Here is a 21,123-nt window from a genome sequence, read left to right as displayed (position 1 = left end):
AGGCGCACAGGAAATGCCAAAAGGAATGCCACCGGGAGGTTAGAAAAGCAAAAGGGAAATACGAAGAGGGGCTGGCCAAGGAGGCGAAAAACTTCAAGGCATTCTTCAGTTACGTTAAGGGAAAGCGACCAGCGAGAGAGGAAGTAGGGCCGTTGGACGATGGGGACAGGAAGGGAGTGATTAAGAAGGATAAAGAGGTAGCTGAGAGGTTGAACACGTTCTTCTCGTCGGTTTTCACGAGCGAAGACAAATCTAATATACCAGACTCAGAGGAACTCATGAGTGGGGAACAGACTGAAAAATTAGAGCACATAGAGGTAAGTAGGGAGGATGTCCTCAAACAGATAGACAGGTTAAAATGCGGCAAATCACCGGGCCCGGACGGGATCCATCCAAGGGTTCTGAAGGAACTAAGACAGGAAATAGCGGGCACAATACAACATGTTTGCAACCTATCCTTGAAAACTGGTGAGGTGCCGGAGGACTGGAAATTGGCAAATGTCACACCCATCTTCAAGAAAGGATCGAGGGGTGACCCCGGGAACTACAGGCCGGTGAGCCTGACTTCAATTATAGGGAAGATTGTTGAAGCTATGATCAAGGACGGCATTTGCGAGCACATCGAGAGAAATGGCCTACTGAGAACAAGCCAGCACGGATTCTGTAAGGGAAGGTCGTGCCTAACGAACCTTCTGTACTTCTTTGAGGGAATAAGCAGTCGGGTGGACAATGGGGAGCCCATAGACATCATTTACCTCGACTTTCAAAAGGCTTTCGACAAGGTGCCACATGAAAGGCTACTTAAGAAGCTGTGGAACCACGGGGTGGGAGGGGATGTGCACAGATGGATCAAGCACTGGTTGTCGGGAAGACTGCAGAGGGTTGGAGTAAAGGGTCAATATTCTGACTGGCGGGGAGTCACGAGCGGTGTGCCACAGGGATCGGTGCTGGGGCCTTTACTCTTTAACATATTCATCAATGACCTGGAAAAGGAGGCAAAGTGCGAGGTTATAAAATTCGCAGACGATACCAAACTGTGCGGCAGAGTTACGACCAGGGAGGAGTGTGAGGACCTACAAAGGGACCTGGACAAGCTGGAAGACTGGGCAAACAAATGGCAAATGCGCTTCAACGTGGACAAATGCAAGGTCATGCATATAGGGAAAAAGAACCCGTTGTTCAGCTACAAATTAGGGGGGATATTGTTGGGAGACAGCAGACTCGAGAGAGACTTGGGTGTGCTGGTGGATGCATCACTGAAGCCATCTGCACAGTGCGCAGCAGCCTCGAAAAAAGCCAACAGGATGCTGGGCATCATAAAGAAGGGCATAGCAACCAGAACACGGGAAGTCATCATGCCTTTGTATCGAGCGATGGTACGTCCACATCTGGAGTACTGCGTTCAGTATTGGTCGCCGCACCTCAAGAAGGACATGGCGGGTACTTGAGAGAGTCCAAAGGAGAGCAACGAAATTGGTAAGAGGGCTGGAACACTGCTCATATGCCGAGAGGCTGGATAGGCTGGGGCTCTTCTCTCTGGAGAAAAGGAGGCTCAGGGGAGATATGATAGAGACTTTCAAGATCATGAGGGGCATAGAGAAGGTGGATAGGGACAGATTCTTTAGACTGAAGGGGACAGCAAATACGAGGGGACATTCTGAGAAACTGAAGGGAGATAGGTTCAAAACAAATGCAAGGAAGTTTTTTTTCACCCAAAGGGTAGTGGACACTTGGAATGCGCTACCGGAGGAAGTGATCAGACAGAATACGGTACAAGGATTCAAACAGGGATTGGATGGATTCCTGAGGGATAAAGGGATCGTGGGATACTGAGGGAGGAGCTGGGAGGTAACACAAGTATAGGAAGTAAATCAGGTAATGAGTATAAACTAACCTGGTCGTGCATGTGCAAGACCGGAGGGCTAGGACTTCGATAGGAAGGCAGGACTTAAATGGGAAACCAAGGTGGCAAGGGAGCCCCTTCTGATGATTCAGACAGGTCTTGACCTGTTTTGGGCCGCCGCGGGAGCGGACTGCTGGGCGGGATGGACCTGTGGTCTGACCCGGCGGAGGCACTGCTTATGTTCTTATGTTCTTATGACTAGGGGACACTCAATGAAGTTTCAGGGAAATACTTTTAAAACCAACAGAAGAAAATTTTGGATTGGCCACCGTGAGAATGGGCTACTGGGCTTGATGGACCATTGGTCTGACCCAGTAAGGCTATTCTTATGTTCGCGGGAGCCATTAAGGATGCCTCTCAGTACCGAACAGCAGCGCCAAATCACGCTCCTGCTCGTGTCACTCAGCAGCTGAAGGAACTCGCAGCAGCCGGTTAGCAGCAGGGCAGGAACTTGGAAAGTTCACTCCTGCCCGCTGTACCTCCACCGCGGATCGCCAAGATGAGGTACTGTATGAGACTAGGGCAGGTCAGAGCCTGGGAGGGAGGGTGCAGAGTCTGATGGGGAAAGGAAGGAAGGGTGCTGGGTGCTGGGTGCAGAGTCGGACAGGGGAGGGGGAAGGAAGGAAGGGGGCTGGTGCAATGCCTGACAGGGGAGGGGGGAAAGAAGGAAGGAAGGGGGCTGGTGCAATGCCTAACAGGGGAGAGAGGGAAGGGTGCTGGGTGCAGAGCCTGACAGGGGAGGGGAGGATGAAAGGGGGCTGGGTGCCCCCAGCACCCCTCCCCTCAAAGCAAAGCAAGTTGGCTCCCTGGCCCCCTTTCCCTCTCCCCACCCCCTTTCCTGTGCAGCAGCAGCATTTCCCTCCCCTCCCCCACTTCCCTGTGCAGCAGCAGCAGCATTCCCTTCACCTCCATTTCCCTATGAAGCAGTATTTCCCTCCCCCTCCACTTCCCTGTGCAGTGCGCAGGGCCGGTTCTGTACGTCGGGCACCATGGGCATTGCTCGGGTGTTTCTCTTCGTTGGCTTTCTGGTCCTTGTATCGGAGATGGAGCAGCATGCAGGGCTACTGGCGCAGCGGGGGATCCCCCATTTTTGCAGAGTCGGATCCGGTTCTTCGGCCGGATGTCTTAGCCCCGTGCATGTTGTCGGCCTGGAGGAGCCGGTCAGAGCGGGGCTCCCGTGCACTATTCCAAGATCGGCTGCATGGGAATATAGGGGCAGGGGTGAGCAGCGGGCATAGGGCCTCGGGTGGGGAGGGTCTGGTCTCTGATCCGGTGGTAGTCAGGTCGCTGATGCTGGCCTCCTCTCGCTGGGTCCCCGGGCCGTCTGTGCGTGCTGTGCATGAGCCCGTCAGTCCTGTCTCCTTTCTCTGCAGTTTGTATCTTCTGCCAGTACTGTTGGCTGGCTCGGCACAGCTGGTTCCTCTAGACAGGGGCTTTGGGTTTTCATCCCCCTCCCCCGGCGAGTCCCTTGCCTGATGGCCATTATGAACAGCATGGGCCCCGTGCAGCAGGAGCTGAAAGCAGCGCTGGGGGGGGGGGAACACTGACAGGGATCCTGTCCCCGATGTTAGAAGAGCAGGCGCTGGGGAGGGCTGCAGACCATCGGACCTCACTGCGCATGCGAAGCCACGGAGCTACGGAGGTAGGAGTGCGCATGCGCGCTTAGGGTTTTATTATTAGTGATAATGCATTACTCAAGCAAAGCACATGAAAAAAGATAGACTTGGGAAAATCCACTGCTTTTTCCTAGGATAAGCTGCATAAAATTTGTTTTACTCTTTTGGGATCGTGCCTGAATTGGCCACTGTTGGAAACAAAATACTGGGCTTGATGGACCTTTGATCTGTCCCACTATGGCAGCTCTTATGTTCTAAACTTCCAGGAAATCTAGAAACCTGCAAATTATGTAAGTCTATTACATTTTTCAACTGCAGAATTTTCATATTTACACATCAAACAGAGAACTTCTTCCATTTGCAATTTCAATAAGGAAGCTTTTGCAGTTGAATCACTGAATTATCTCACACTTTGTTTGCAGGGCCAAAGCATTCCTGGAAAGGTGAATCGATCACAAGGATTTGGAATGAAGCCTATGAAGTTAGAATTTAAAGCTGTTATGAAACCTGCTCTGTAAGTAGAGATGGTCAGAACAAAAATAGCAGTATGTATACAGTAGCTGTATCTTAAGTTTCATAAAACTATATTTTCAATGGAGGATACATTTTAACTGATAAAGCGCAGGTTTCCATGCCGGCAGCGGTGCTAACTGCTCATAGAATTCCTATGTGCATTGAGGTGGTTACCGCCGCTGCTAAAACCCACGCAATACGTTCGTAAAAAAGGGGGAAAATTTGGAAAAGAGATTCTGTAAATCCCAGATTTTGTTGTCTTTATGTGAATGACAGATGCCTAAAACATAAGATTGGTGCATTATAATGTATAAATATTGAATGTAGATGTAATGCAGGTAATTTTATAAGGGGGTGCTTATTTGAAGTATCTTTGAAGGCGTATATATTAAAACTGTTATAAAGACAAGCAGATAGCTTGTAAATGTCCATCCCAATATTTTTCAAATACTGTACATATATAAATTATAATATTTTTAATCTACGCACATACATATGTTCTCTGCCTGAACTTCACCCCTATGTATGGCCACTCACAAACTACCACCATCATTTCAAAGCACATGCTTTTGTGCCAGTTTGTAGTCTATAAGAGGTTGTTTACACTTATATGTAAAGTCTAAGACTAAAATCCCTTTAAAAAAGATGAAAAAATAGGGAAGTTCTGTACCATAAACCCCAAAGTGTAAGTATGTACAGTATGCAGATTAATGATCTCTTAAGGCTGAAAGATCTCAAGTGTCCACAGCTGACTGGGCTCTAGAATCATCTTACCCAGTCTGCCAAATGTAGACTATCATTGGTCTTTAATCACCTCTATTATCTTTCTATATTTTTTATATATATATTTCCCTTTTTTTATATATAAATATTTTTTATTTGCTGTATTCTTTTTACTGATATTTGTATTGATAAAACTGCCAGTTCCCTCTCAGAGCAATATTTCTAATTTCAACTAATAGTGTTTCATAAAAACCAGTTAGTTAAATAAAGCACATGGAGGGGCATAATCGAAAGGAACGTCTAAGTCCGTTTTCGTCTAAGTCACAAGTCATCCAAAGTAAAAAACAGCCTAGTAAAAAACAGCCTATTTTCGAAAAATACGTCCAAACTTTTTTGTTTCGAAAATCGTTTAACTATACGTCCTGCCGATCTGATCATCCAAGTCGCTAAATCGTCCATCTTTATAACACATTTTCGTCCAACTTTTTGTCCGAGTCAAAAACTCCTAGAAAAAGCCCTGTTGGACATGGGAGGGGTCTACAAAGTGATGGACTGAACACTCAGACATGGCACCTAAATAGTGGGGTACCTTACAGGGCACTGCTGCGAACTTCACAAAAAGGGTGCCATGTCTTCTCCTTACTACAGCTACCTTATAGGTCATGGTGAGCCCCCAAAATCACCTCCAGAATCCCCTAGACCCACTTATCTACCACCCTAATAGCCCTTATGCCAGTAAAAATGGGTTTTGGGGGTATATAGGGGAGTGCACATGTTTAAGTATCAATGCAGGGATTACAGGGGCTTGTGGGCATGGGTCCTCCTCTCCATGAGTCCATAACCCACCCCAAGACAGCTTAAGCCGCCTCTGTGTTGGACGACTAGGCTTTCCTATGCCAGGCTGCCAGGTGATGATGGTCTGGAGGCTGAATTTTAAAGGTGTGATTACGATTTTTATGGGGTTGGGGGGGGTCGGTGATCACTGGGGTAGTATGTGGGGGTCTGTATTATGTGTTTGCAGTGCTTATCTGGTGACTTTAGGTGGGTTTTTGTGACTTAGACCATGTTTTAAATCAGGGGTAGGGAAATCCAGTCCTCGAGAGCCGTATTCCAATCGGGTTTTCAGGATTTCCCCAATGAATATGCATGAGATCTATTTGTATGCACTGCTTTCAATGCATATTCATTGGAGAAATCCTGAAAACCCGACTGGAATACGGCTCTTGAGAACCGGAGTTCCGTACCCCTGCTTTAAATAGTCTAAGTCACAACATCTAAGTTTCGTCTATGCTGGGCTGTATAACTTTCGATTATACATGCTGTACGAATGAGTCTAAGCCAGCCCACGTCCTGCCCAACTCCCGCCTTCGACATTCCTCCTGAAACGCCCCTTTTAGCTTTGGTCATTCAGCGGCACTATCAAGGCCTAGGTCGTTTAGAAATACGTCCAAAACCCGGTTTGATTATCGGCACTTGGACATCTTTCGTTTATGATCGTCCAAGTGCCGACTTAGGACGTTTTTTGGACGTTTTTCTCTTTTGATTATGAGCCCCATGGTACTTAGCTTATGTTGAATTATTGTAGCTTTGATACTGACAGTTACTAGTTATAGGAGCTATAAAAGAGCTCGACCAGTATTTATTGATCAGGGTTGATTCAACAGAGTGACTCCATTTCACTCTATTAAGAGCTTCATCAGGAAATTGGTGAAGGAATACATCCTATTACTCTTCCTTAATTGGTATCACTAATAAGAAAAAGAGAAAATATTTAATTAACCCCCTACTGCAGAACATTCACCTAGGAAAAGCTGTTTGGGTGAATTAACAGTTCAATCGTCCTCCTGGGTAAGATGATTCTAGAGCCCAGTTAGCTGTGGACATTTGAGGTCTTTCAGCCTTAAGAGATCATAAATCTACATACTGTACATTCTTACACTTTAGGGTTTATGGTAAAGAACTTCCCTATTTTTTCTTCTTTTTTTAAGGGATTTTGGTTTTAGACTTTACATATAGTGAGTATTAGTGTGTCTATACACTTATATGTAGCCACATCCACACATAAATGACTAACATACTACCAAAGTAGGCAAATGCTTACCATTTAAAGTACATTCTCCCTTATAACATTACTCTCAATAGGCATCTAAGAGGCATGTTGGAATGAGAGTAACCGGTGAAACTTCAATACCTGGGTATATAATCTGTTGAAATGCCTGGAAAGATCAAAGATTGAAGCATTATTTGTTAAAAATCTGGAAATTCAATGCCAGTCACCAGATATGGTCTGGTGCCAACTTCCCTTGGTCTGAATATCAATTCTTAAGTATAAAGATAAGAATAACTATACTGAGGTGGACTAATGGTCCATCTAGCCCAGTATCCTGTTTTCAGCAATGTCCACTTGTTGAGGATTTCTGGTTACTGTACCTATGACATTGGAAGACAACATGGCTGGAATATGAGGGAGTGAAGAATCTGAGATGCTGGGCATTGAGTGAGATACGTGTAGGTCTGTGCTAAGCCAGGCATTTGTTAACTGTAGTATGGGAATAACAAAGGCAGGAAAAGCAATGGAGCAATGCGTTTGAAATATAATTCACACCTATGTTGCAGAACATGATGTCAGGAGGGCAATGAGCTTGTGATCACAGAAAAGGACAAGGGGAATTCTAAAGTAGTGGTTGGAAGAGTGTGGGACTTTGGAGACGAGGTCCAGAGTGTGTAAAATATAGTCAAGAGGAAAAGTACATAGCAGAAATAGAAAAATATTCATCTGATGACCCCCCTGGTCAGCTGTTTAGTTAATGTCTGGAGCATTTGCTTTAAGCAGGGGTACAAGGCAAGGCTGCCCCTTGTCTCCACTGCTCTTTATCTTGCCCTTTGCTTGCTCGTATCCACTCTGATGGAGAGATAAGGGTAATGAGGGTAGGGAGTGAGTTTGTCAAATGTTTGACGTTTGCGGATGATTTGCTGTTGAGTGTGTCCCAACCCTATCCCACAGTGGTGCGCATGTTGGAGTTGGTTCAGCAACATGGGCGGGTGTCTGGCTTTCCTCAAAATCTTGATAAATCAGAGGCTCTTGCAGGGGGGGGGCTTCGATTATGCAGATTGGACTTCTCTTTTTCCCTTTAAAAGGGTTACTCATAGAATGTGTTATTTGGGCATATTCCTTCTTGTATAGGTGTCTGATGTTTATAAGGAAAATTACACTGTTTTACTATAAAACTCACTGGATTCATTCAATATGTGGGCTAAATTGCCATTACGTTTATGGGGGCGCATAGTGCTATATAAAATGGTGCTGTTTCTGAAGTGGCTTTTTGTCCTACAGACCTTTCCGCTCTGTTTGATCAATAGACATTTGCAGACTCCAACAGTTATCCCGCCCTATTGAAAGGGATGGTTTGGCTTTACCAGACTTGAAACATTATAATGTTGCTTGTTTGATGCGACACTTGGTAGACTGAATTAAGGACTACTATTTTTATATGCACTTGCCCCTGTTGTATTACCTGCATTTTAAAGTACCTCACCAGATTATGCCTGCGCGACAGCATCCAATTGTGAAATCTATGCAACAGGCCTGGCACTGGATTTGTAAGCAACTCCAGGTATCTCCCCACTCCATCTGTTTGCTTCCCTTACTGGGAAACTTTGACCTGGACTTTTCTAAGCAATATCTCCATGCCTGGAAGGAGTGTGGGTTGAAATATGTCAGAGACCTTGTCACTGAGGAGAGGGGTATGCAGTCTCTTGCTGACCTACAGCTGGACAGCCAGGAATGGCTGGCTTATGGTCAGGTATGTCATTAAGTACTGTCTCTAGCTCGAGCGTCTGTCAGTGAGGATGCAGTGGATTCAGTGGTGGAACTTTTCTTGAACCACTCTGGCTAGCATCTCTTTTTATCAAATCAGCCTGAATAATTTGGAGTATTGTGTTCAGTTTTGGAGACCGTATCTGGTGAAGGACATAAGAAGACTTGAAGCGGTCCAGATGAGGGCAACGAAAATGATAGGAGGTTTGCGCCAAAAGACGTATGAGGAGAGACTGGAAGCCCTGAATATGTGTACCCTAGAGGAAAGGAGGGACAGGGGAGATATGATTCAGATGTTCAAGCACTTAAAAGGTATTATCGTAGAACAAAATCTTTTCAAGAGAAAGGAGAAAGGAAAAAGGTAAAACCAGAGGGCATAATTTGAGGCTGAGGGATGGGAGACTCAAGAGCAATGTAAGGAAATTCTTCTTTATGGAGAGGGTAGTGGATGCCTGGAATGCGCTCCCGAGAGAGGTGGTGGAGAGTAAAACGGTGATGGAGTTAAAAAAAGCTTGTGATGAACACTGAGGATCTAGAATTAGAAAATAATAGTAAATATTGAAGAACTAAGGCCAGTACTGGGCAGACTTGCACGGTCTGTGTCTGTATATGGCCGTTTAGTTGAAGATGGGCTGGGGAGGGCTTCAATGACTGGGATGGTGTAGATGGGCTGGAGTGAGCTTTGACAGAGACTTCAGTAGTTGGAACCTAAGCACAGTACCAGGCAGAGCTTTGGATTCTTGCCCAGAAATAGCTAAGAAGAAGAAATTTTTTAAAAAAATTGAATCAGATTTGGCAGGCTGGATGGACCATTCGGGTCTTTATCTGCCGTCCTCTACTATGTTACCCTTTGATTATGAGAAAATTGCTGCAGCTTGGAATGCAAAAACTGGGAGAGAGCCAGTAATTGATGGAGAGGCTTTACATCTACTGTTGAAGAACTCTCGCAATTTTACTAGATCCTCAGACTTATAGGAATTACAATATAAGTTTTTGCTATGGCTATATGTGGCTCCTCAGCATGCTTTACAGGCAGGTATAGCTCTGACTGCACACTGTTCTAAGTGCCACTGCGTACCAGCTAACTCAGTGGTCTCAAACTCAAACCCTTTGGAGGGCCACATTTTGGATTTATAAATTCTTGGAGGGCCTCAGAAAAAAATAGGTAATGTCTATTAAGGAAATGAAAATTTTGCATAACGTAAAACTCTTTGTAGTTTATAAATAATAATGTAATAATGTAATTTATAGCTCTTTTATTTTACTTTTGTGATTATGATAAACATACTGAGGGCCTCAAAATAGTACTTGGCGGGCCGCGGGTTTGAGACCACTGAGCTAACTTGTATCATATATTTTGGGCCTGTGCTCCTATTCAGCGCTTCTAGACAACTGTTGTAGCTTATCTTTCTAGAATTTTGCGTAAGCAATTGCCTTGTTAAGATGATTTTCTATTGTTTTCTGACTTTCTCTCATTGGGCCCGAGAAGCACTACTAACCGCATGTTTGAGTAATTGTTTCTTATGGCCTGAAAATGCATTCTGAGAAATTGGAGACAGCAACGACCCGACTCCCCTCTGTGATGGAGTGGAAGAATAACATCTATGTATTGTTGCATATGGAGCATCTAGAGTTCAAGAGGCATTTCATACAGATTTGGTCACCTGTTTGGGACAATATACCTCCTAGAGCCCAAAGCTACTTGTATTGGTTTCTTTTTCTGGGCCACCATGAAGATCTAACATTTGTGGCTCGATTTGTTCTGTGTTTTAATTGTTCAATAAGTGCTGAAAATCCAATAAAAATTTATTGAAAAAACAAAACAAAACTTTATTACTGGCTTCACACCAGACTTCTCAAAGACCCATTTTTTTTCCTTATTAAGAGTTTTCTGTGAAGCTAGTAGCATTTAATTACTGAGCCCACTTTCTGATGGACTGGCCAAATTTAAGATATTGTTATGTGTGGAGAATTCTAATCTGTATATTAATTTGTATGCTATCTCATTGAATATTTATGGCTTATAACATATTGGAATGTTTTGTAAATTATGCATATAAATGCTGACCTTTTTCCATCTTCTCCCTCAGAAATGCCTCCATTCAGCTGAGATAAAATTATGCTCATACAGGCCATATCCACATGCTTTATTTAACCTATATGAAAGTAGTTTCATAACAGGGGTGCCTATTTTGTAAAGGCATTGTAGGCTTTCAGAGCAATCTCTAATAGCACACAAATATTCTTGCATTACATGTACATGCATATTGATAAAATACATACATTTGTTGTAACTATGCCTCAGCTCTATGAAAAATAAGGCCCCTGTGGGGTGAGGGTGCAATTTTATAAACAAGTTCCCTGCATAAGTCTATTTTAAACAATGAAAACAGCCCCGATAACACTGGATGACCACATAATGTATGAAAAGTATATGCCTGGTTTACACATTCTGGTCATAGGTGTTCCAAGGGCAGAAAGGCAGAGTTACAATGTATGCAGAATAGCATACTATAGGCTCCTTTTACGAAGGCGCGTTAGCGGTTTAACGCACGTAATAGCGTGCGCTAAACCGCCGGTCACACTGGCCATCTCATCTTGAGCAAGCGGTAGTTTTTCAGCTAGCGCGGGGATTAGCGCGTAATTAAAAGTCGCGCGCCCTAAAGCCGCTAACGCGGCTTCATAAAAGGAGCCCCATGTAATAAATAAGGAGCTAATATGACCTTCTTCTATTGTGATTAAATGTCCCAATGTGTTTTGTGTTTGAACTAGAAATGAGGATCTTAACAGTTTGGAATTCTTTCTGTTCAGATTAACTATAGAAATGGATGATGATGAAGGAATGGTATTCTATTCAATGGCAAGTGATTTAATACCAGACCATCCAGTTTCTAAAGTGAGTACTTTGCATCATGAATTTGTATTTTTTTCTGTAAATATTTTTTATTATTGATTAAATAATGCAGCATACAGCACACACAAACCATCAAAAATGAACTCCCTTCCCAAAGTATATCTCCCCTCAAACTCAACGTTACAATTAATCCCTCCAAAATGCTCTTTTAGCTCAGCCTCCCTTCCCCCCCTCTAAACATCCCCCCCATTAACTAAAAAAGAAAACCTCATGAAATGCACTGTGGTTTCTTCAGTACATTCCATCCTTCTACCCCTTTCCTCCCTTACCCTTCCAGTCTGTCCTTTGTAATTTTTTCTAATCAATCCAGTGCTCCGTATGACATCCTTCATGTAGTGTAGTTAGAGGTTCCATCTCAAGTAAAAGTTCCACTCAAAGTTGCCAGTCCTATTTGGCTGGAGTCACTTCTGCTTTCAGTTACTTGAAATAGCACACTTTTCTGCTGTTAAATCTAGACGCTTGAGACATCGTTGCCAGATGTACCCTCTGTGATTTTTAAGTCCCAACAAGCAAAATGGAGGTGAGGCAGATAAATTCTCCACAGACCATTCATTATTACCCAAACCACCTCCTTCCAGAAAGATTGCAAAGAGGCATTAGACCACCAAATATGTAAAAATATTTATCCCAGGACAAACAGGCAGCATATTCTCACATGTGGGTGACGTCATCCATGGAGCCCCGGTACGGGCAGCTGCAAAAGTGCATTGGCACTTTAAGAACTTTAGAAAGTTTGTGATTTTCTCACATACGCGAGTGCCTTCCCACCCTAAGTTCTTCTATCAAACTGCGCTAGCAGTTTTTAGCACACAGAGCTGCGCTAAATGGCCCGCGCTGCTCTTGATGCTTATAGGAATTCTATGAACGTCGGGAGCAGCACGGGCCATTCAGCGTGCTCTCTGCACTAAAAACTTCTAGCATAGTTTGATAGAAGAGGCCATTAGTTTTTTCCGCAGATCTAAGAAGTCATGTTTTCAAACGTTCCTTCGTTTTTGCCTTTGCCTTCCCACTCACACATTCGTTTTAACCTTAATTCTTTTTGTCCCTTTATTTCTTTTTGTTTAAAAAGAAAACCCCAAAAAACTCGGGAGTAGTTTTTTCCCCATTCGTTGTCTTTCAGCGGTTTGACCGGCAGGGCCTCTTTCATGCTTCAGCTATTAAGTTCAATTTGGCTGAGGCAGTGTTTCTATCGATGTCCCACCCGTTAGCAGGTTTTAAAAAGTGTGGTCGGTGCCAAAGGACCATTTCCATCACAGATCCCCACAACTGGTGCTTACAGTGCCTTGGTCCAGAGCATCGCAACCATCGATATCAAAATCACTGACACCGTTTGATGCATTGACATTGACACCGGTGTCGCAGGTCATCGCTCCATCTGGTAAGCAAGCTAAAAAGCCAACAGCTTCTGAGACTGGGCCGCAGGTCATTAAGGCATTGAGCCTAGTGATGCCTACCAAGTGAAGACCCCTTATGCGACTCGTTTCAAAATCGAGGAGTGCATCATCAACCAAGTCATCCTCTCCGGAACGAGTCGCAGCATCATTGGCACTGGCAGCTAAGCCAAAGGTACCGGTGCTTACCTTTCAATAGAAGCTCAATGCTCTGTTTCATGAGGAGTACGGGGATATATTTCAACTCTTAACCCCGACACTGACTTCCCCAGTATCAGTCTAGCCTGAACATGACACCACCAGACCTTCCGGTACCACCGATGCTCCATCGATGCAACATAATGGATCTCAACACCAATCATCTTGTCCATCCAGTCCTGCATCGAAGCATCATTCCTCCAGACACCGTTCCAGTTCCTCGAAGCATCATTCTTCTTCGAGACAGTTTAGTAAGTGTTCCTTCAAATCCAAGCTTATTTCTCATCCAAGTCCTGAGAAGCGTAAACATCCTGAAGAACCTTTGCTCTCGTCTTTTGATCAACACCGTTCTAAGCGTCAGCATCACTCTCTTTTATCCTTATTGATTCTGACCTGCAGTATGACTCCAATGTGAACATTTCTCATTTGACTACAGAGGCTTATGACTCTCCTGAAGCACAATCTCCATGAAAGTCTCCTCCTAGAGTGACTTCTCCCACTGAGAGGCTTTCTTTCACTCACTTTATTAGACAGCTGGGAAAGGATCTGTCCATCAAACTGGAGGCAGATTTCAAATATAGTGCTGAATTTTTGGAAACCTTGGACTCCTAAGGAGTTTCTCAAACTTCCTTTACATGGAATCCTGAGAGAAACCCTTCAAAAAAAAACAAAACTGGGAATCTCCTCTCTCTGTTCCTGTTGCTCCCAGGAAATTGGACTCTGTAAGATTATTTCCAGTCCAGGCTTTGACAAACCTCAACTGTCCCATCAATCTTTAGTGGTAAAGTCCACTTTGAAGAAGTCCACTCCGTCTATGCCTCGGTCCCACTGGATCGAGAGGGACGTACTATGGACAGATTTGGCTGACGGCTTTACCAAAACTCCATGTTGGCAAATCATCAGTTATAACTTCTATTTTGCTTGTTACATGAAACGTCTCGTCAAGCAATTGCCTGCTTTTCAGAAATATCTTCCATCAGCACATTGTCAACACTCTCGCCCAGTTGAGGAAGTACATGGTTCAATCAGCTTTTGATGTCTTTGAGTTGGCGTCCAGGGCATCTTCTATGTCTGTGGCCATAAGAAGTTTAGCCTGGTTCAGGGTTGCTGATATGGATGTTAACCTTCAGGACAGATTGGCAAGTATCCCCTGTTTGGGGGAAGAGCTTTTTGGGTACTCGGAAAATGCTACGCAAAAGCTCACTGACCATGAAAAACAGTGGGATGCTTTAGTTAAAACTAAACCCAAGCCTTCCACAGCAAGACCATTCAAGCCCTCTTCGTCATATCAGAGGCATTTTTTGGCCAATCCTTCTGCTCCATCCAGGCCAGCACTGAAGAAACAGAAGCAACAACGCCCTCAGAAACCTCAACCATCTGCCTCTGCTAAATTGACCCAGTCTTTTTGATGGGCTACTCGAGAGCATAGTTGCAATTCCTTTACATCAGTCTCTCCCTCAGCCAATTGGAGGTTGTCTCCAACTTTATTTTCATTGTTGGGAGTTGATCACCTTAGACCTCTGGGTTCTACAGATCATTTGAGAGGGTTACTCTTTTCATTTTGTCATCGTCCCTCTAGCTCATTCTTCAATATAGTCTGCTTTAAACCCTCACCAATCCTCCCTTCTTTAGGAAATCAATTCCCTTCTCTTCCTCAATGCCATTGAAAGGTTCCTGTGGATCAGCAAAACTGGGGGTTTTACTCCCGCTATTTTCTAGTCCCAAAGAAGACCGGAGGTCTCCGACTATTCTAGATCTCAGAGCCCTCAACAAGTTTCTTGTCAAGGAAAAGTTTTGGATGATATCTCTAGTCACTATATCCCCTCTTAGCTCACAATGATTGACTATGCTCTCTAGATCTCAAAGAAGCCTACACTTATATTCCCATTCATAAGACTTACAGGAAGTACCTCAGGTTTCAAGTGGCCCACCACCACTATCAATATAAGGTTATCTCAGAAGCTCCAGTTCATTGGAGCTCTGCTTGACACCACTCAACTCAGGGCGTTTCTTCCTCAACAATGTCAGGACACTTTAATCCAACTTTGTCATCAGATCGCCCAGCTTCAGTCAATTTCAGCCAGGCGCATGATGGTTCTCCTGGGTCACATGGCTCCCACAGTCCATGCGACTCCCCTTGTGAGGCTTCATCTATGGATGCCTCAATGGTCTCTGGCTTCATGGTGGTCTCAGGTACTCGACCCACTCTCACAACACATTTCTGTCACCTCGTCTCTCCGACAGTCGCTTTAGTGGTGGATGAATTCTTCCAATCTTTTCAGAGGTCTTATGTTTCACATGCCTCCTCATCAAAAAGTTCTGACCACGGATTTGTCAACCTATGTTTGGGGAGCTCATCTGGATGGCCTTCGCACTTAAGGTCACTGCTCCCTCAGAGAACAATGTTTTCACATAAATCTTTTGGAACTCAGAGCAATTTACTATGCTCTCCTAGCTTTTCAGCATTTAGTAGTCAATCATATTCTTCTAGTCTGCACGGATAATGAAGTTGCCATGTACTATATAAACAAGCATGGAAGGACGGGTTTTCTCCTGCGTCAGGAGGCTCAGAAGGTATGGCTTTAGGTGATTTCTCGCAACATCTTTCTCAAAGCAATCTATATTCAGGGGGAACAGAATTTCTTGGCAGACAAACTCAGCAGAATTCTTCAACCTCATGAATGGATGCTCAACTCAGCAGCTCTCCATCCCATTTTCTCTCAATGGAAGATTCCTCAAGTGGATTTGTTTGCTTCCCACCACCACAACAAGTTGCCCCAGTTCTGCTCCAGACTGTACTCTCCTCATCATCTGGAGGCGGACACTTTTCTTCTGGATTGGACGCACAAGTTTTTCTATGCATTTCCACCCATTCCTCTCATTCTCAAGACACTTGTCAAAGCCAAGCAGGAGACAGCCACTATGATACTTATAGCTCCTTGTTGGCCCAGACAACCTTAGTTTTCTCTTCAACTTAATATCAAGGAGCCAATACCTCTGCCAATTTTTCCATCTCTTTTAATGCAGAGTCACAATTCTCTTCTACATCTTAACCTTCAGTATTTACACCTGACAGCTTAGTACCTCTCAGGTGAGCTCAGCTGATCTTCACCTTTCTCAGCCTGCCAGACTCATATTGGAAGCTTCCAGAAAACCGGCCACTCAGCAGTGTTATCAGCAAAAATGGACCCATTTTTCTGCTTGGTGTCTCCTTCATCACCAGGATCGGAAATCCATCTCTGTTTCCTCAGTTTTGAATTATCTCCTTCATTTGTATGACTCTGGCCTCAAATCCATATCCATTAGAGTCCATCTCAGTGCTATCACTGCCTTTCATCAACCAGTGGATGGTAAACCTCTTAATGCTCATCCTCTTATCTCCAGATTCATGAAATGACTTTTCAATGTCAAACCACCTCCAGTGGTTTGAGCTCTCAATGTGGTTCTTGCTAAATTGATTAAGCCTCCATTTGAACCAATGTCTATGGCTCATCTCAAATATCTTACTTGGAAAGTTGTCTTTCTCATTTCTCTCACTTCTGCCAGAAGAGTAAGTGAACTTCAAGTGCTAGTAGCGAATCCACCATTTACAGTGTTCCACCATGACAAAGTTGTGCTTTGTACTCATCTGAGGTTCCTTCCTAAGGTTGTCACTGAATTTCATCTCAATCAATCAATTGTTCTTCCAGTATTCTTCCCTAAGCCTCATTCTCATTCAAGAGAAATGGCTCTTCACACTTTGGATTGTAAGCGGGCATTGGCCTACTATCTCAACAGGACAAAGCCGCATAGAACATCTCCTCAACTTTATGTCTCCTTTGATCCTAACAAGTTGTGTCATCATATTTCCAAGAGAACGATTTCCAATTGGTTGGCTGCGTGCATCTTGTTCTGTTATACTCAGACTGCGCTGCAACTGGGGTCGAGTCACAGCCCATAAAGTTCGAGCTATGTAAGCTTCAGTAGCTTTTCTCCGCTCTACCCCTATTGATGAGATCTGTAAAGCTGCTACTTGGTCCTTGATTCATACATTCACCTCTCATTACTGTCTGGAATCTTTTTCCAGGTGGGATGGGCACTTCGGCCAGTCAGTATTACAAAATTTATTTTCCTAAAGGCCAACACTCCCACCATCTCACTCTGGTTAGCTTGGAGGTCACCCACATGTGAGAATATGCTGCCTGCTGGTCCTGGTATAAAGCACAGTTACTTACCATAACAGGTGTTATCCAGGGACAGCAGACAGATATTCTCACAACCCACCCAATTCCCCTGGTTGGCTTCTTAGTTGGCTTACTGAACTGAGGAGCCACACGCCTAAGTCGGGCGGGAAGGCACTCAAGCAATGCACGGTACGGTCAGTTGCGAACTTTCTAAAGTTCTTAAAGTGGTGATGAACTTTTGCAGCTGTCTGTACTGGGGCTCCCTGGATGATGTCATCCACTTGTGTGAATATGAACAAAGCCAAAAGACATTTGTAATCTACCTGCTTCTTTAAAGTAAAGTTGGTGTTTACGTGGAGAGTTTAACACCCAAATGTTCAAAGATATACAAAGTTGCATGGGAAGTTAAGTTACAGCATTAGCAAATACCCCCAATATGCAATTCACAAAGGGCATCACAGCCACATGGTCCACTTCCCCAAACCTTCCCCCTTTGACATTCATTTCCATCCACAACAAACCATATAGTATCTTGTCCCTCCCCCATACCCACCCACACACATTAGCAGGCAACCCCAAGAAGGAAAAAACAAAAAATAAATAACATCATATCCATCATCTCACTAACTCCCCTACCACCCAGAAGAAACATTGCAAAACTGAACAGTGACCTGCCTTGGCAACATTAATCAGGAGAATCTAAGTTAGGCTCCAATGGTGAGCCAACTATGGGCCCACCGTCAAGGCGGCAAAGCATTTATAGCAACGCTTAAGAAGGTAGACAGCCAAAACCTTTGTAAGGTGTCCTCAATCTCATTTGCAGCAGATTGAGAGGAACTCCACCATCTCTCTGTAAATCAGTCAGACTGGCTGATCCAATGAGGTGAGCAGTGTTTTAGTGTTTTGCTGCAGGTGCTTTATCTGGTTAAACTAATGCCATCGCTGTTCGCCTGACTGGCGCATTGTAGATATATCCTTGCATCGTTTTGATGGATCACTGTGCCAGAATTTTGCCATGGAAAGCAAATGCTGTGCTTCTTGTAGTGTTGAAACACAATGAGTCTTGTTCACCAAGGCAAAAGAGGGGCCAAATGGATAGTGCCAGTGATAGTGGATATTGTATCCTGAGAGGAAGTGTGTGATTTCACAAAAATTGCGCCTCCGCTGTAGTATAATCACTGATATATTGGCAAAAATTTCAACTTTCACCCCTCCATGGAGATATGTCCTACTTTTCTAGCTGTTTGTAATTTTTTTTCTTTCAGGGGAAACTGCAGGAACAGGCAATATCTCTCGGTCTATCAAGTGTCCTGGGCCCCAAGGCTCAATGCATCCATTCAAATTCAAGCGCAAGCACAAATTAATGACAGATTTTTTTGCATAGTTGACGCTACATTAGTTTCCTGACCCAATTTCGGTACATCTCTGGCTCTTAAATTATTTCTCCTTGTTCGATTTTCACCATCATCAATCTTAGTTAACAGATCTTCACATCTAGTTTCTAAGTCCCCACACCAATTTTGCAGATCCATCAGCTGTTGATCTTGATTAATGACTCATTCTTCAAAGCCATTGAGGCGCTGTCCCCCAGACAACTGTAAAAGCTCCATGCAAATATTCATCCAGTACTTACTACCTACCCCACCCCACCCCACCCTTTTTTGGTACCTGCATTTGGCATACCCTATCTATAACTTTACCGGTATTTGAAAGCTGTTCACTTACTTGAGTTTCTTCGTATTAACTTAACATGATTTTATTTGATGCTGACTTGTTATGCTCCTAAGTTATTTGTACTGGTACTCTTACCATTTATGTACGGTCTCTTATTTAATCTCTGTCAACTGCATTAAACTTCACAGTATATTTCAGTATACTAAAAAAATCTTACGTTATGTTATATTGTCAATCTTTTTATGGAGGGCCCCCATATCCGTTCAGAATTCATCCTTCAAACTCTCAATACCTTCATTTGCTAATGCTATTTTCTGTTAATGCTTTCCCGTCCTGTAAATCTTTTATGGGATTTTGTCTTTCCATCTTTTGGATGAATTTAAAAGAAGGTTTTAATAATGATATCATTAGTTAATGTTTTATTGTGTTTGTCTTGTTTAAACATGTTTAGCATTTTTAATATGTATGCATGTAATTTTGTAAACCGCGTGGAGGGGCATAATCGAAAGGGACGTCTAAGTCCATTTACGTCCATCTCGCAAGTCGTCCAAAGTTAAAAAGAACCTAAGACACATTTTCGAAAGAGACGTCCAACTTTTTTTTACTTTTGAAAATCGTCTAATTATACATCCTGCCAATCTGATCGTCCAAGCCACTAAATCGTTCATCTTTATACCACATTTCCGTTCAACTTTCCGTTCAAGTCCAAAACACCTAGAACAAGCACTGTTGGACGTAGGAGGGGTCTGCAAAGTGATGGACTGCACACCCAGACATGCCACCTAAATAGTGGGGTACCTTACAAGGGCACTGCTGTGAACTTCACAAAAAGGGTGCCATGGCTTCTCCTCACTATAGCTCCCTTATAGTTGACAGTGAGCCCCCAAACCACCTCCAGAATCCCCTAGACCCACTTATCTACCACCCCAGTAGCCCTTATGGCTGCAGAAGCCACTTATATGCCAGTCAAAAAGGGTTTTGGGGGTGTATAGGGCAGTGCACATGTTTAAGTATCAATGCAGTGATTACAGGGGCTTATGGGCATGGGTCCTCCTCTCTATGGGTCCCTAACCCACCCCCCAAGACGACTTAAGCTGCCTCTGGGCTGGACGACTAGGCTTTCCTATGCCAGGCGGCCAGGTGATGATGGTCTGGAGGCTGAAATTTAAAGTTGAGAATAAAATTTTTATGGGGGTGGTGATCACTGGGGTAGTGGGTGGGGGTCTGTGTTATGTGTTTGCAGTGCTTATCTGGTGAGTTTAGGTGGGTTTTTGTGACTTAGACCATGTTTTACATGGTCTAAGTCACAACGTCCAAGTTCCGTCGATTCTGGGCTGTAAAACTTTCGGTTATACATGTTATACGACTAAGTCTAAGCCAGCCAACGTCCCGCCCAACTCCCGCCGTCGACATGCCTCCCGAAATGCCCCATTTAGCTTTGGACGTTGAGCGGCACTATGAAGGCATAGGTCGTTTAGAAATACATCCAAAACCCATTTTTATTTTCGGCGCTTGGACGTTATGTTCGTCCAAGTGCCAACTTAGGCCGGTTTTTGGACGTTTTTCTCTTTCGATTATGAGCCCCATAATTTTTATGCAGTATATAAATTTTTAAATAAATAAATCCATATTTTAAAATCCACTCAACTTGCTAAAGCTCTCTCATCCCTAGTATTTGCTATGCCAGCTCCTTCAGTCTCCAGCTGTTCTATCAGGCCTTCCCTCTCTGCCACCTCTGCCGTTTTAGCTTCCATGCAGTTAAAAGAGGCCAATGACTGGTAGGCAAAGGTTTGGAGATCTGTTTGTGCCTTCTTACTTGTCATGTGAATCATCTACTCGCCAAGGAATTACACGTAAACCAACTGAGTCGAAAAGATCGTTTCAACAATATTAATGGTGGTTTATGTCCTGGAGCTCACGAATCAAGCAGCCATTCATTTTGGTGACATCACCGGCAGCCCTACCACTGCCTTTAGAATTATCCAATTGCACATCAGAGTGAGGTTGAAATCCCCTCCCAAGATAACATCTCTCTTTATAAACCCCATTAATTGCTTATGAAGACAACAAAGGATGATGCCTGGCTTGCATTGGGAGGATATAGATTAATCAAGGCACCTTCTCTTCCCTAATGCAATCCTTGAAGGGCCAGGTATTACCCTTCAGGATCTCTGAATACATTGAGGCATATTTTCAAAGTACTTAGATACA

General features: G+C 43.9%; 1 protein-coding gene across 3 annotated transcripts in view; it reads left to right on the top strand.

Annotated features, from left to right (window-relative positions):
- The window catches only part of DLEC1 (DLEC1 cilia and flagella associated protein), a 386,841-nt gene that overhangs the window by 328,433 nt on the left and 37,285 nt on the right, over nt 1-21,123 (top strand). For all 3 annotated transcript variants that reach the window (XM_033931738.1, XM_033931737.1, XM_033931739.1), the window contains 2 exons: nt 3,942-4,033; nt 11,384-11,468. In XM_033931738.1, the coding sequence (XP_033787629.1) occupies nt 3,942-4,033; nt 11,384-11,468 (177 nt within the window). The remainder of the gene's footprint in view (nt 1-3,941; nt 4,034-11,383; nt 11,469-21,123) is intronic.

This window comes from Geotrypetes seraphini, chromosome 2 (assembly GCF_902459505.1).
Source record: "Geotrypetes seraphini chromosome 2, aGeoSer1.1, whole genome shotgun sequence".
NCBI lineage: Eukaryota > Metazoa > Chordata > Amphibia > Gymnophiona > Dermophiidae > Geotrypetes > Geotrypetes seraphini.
This window is presented reverse-complemented; position numbering and strand designations above follow the sequence as displayed.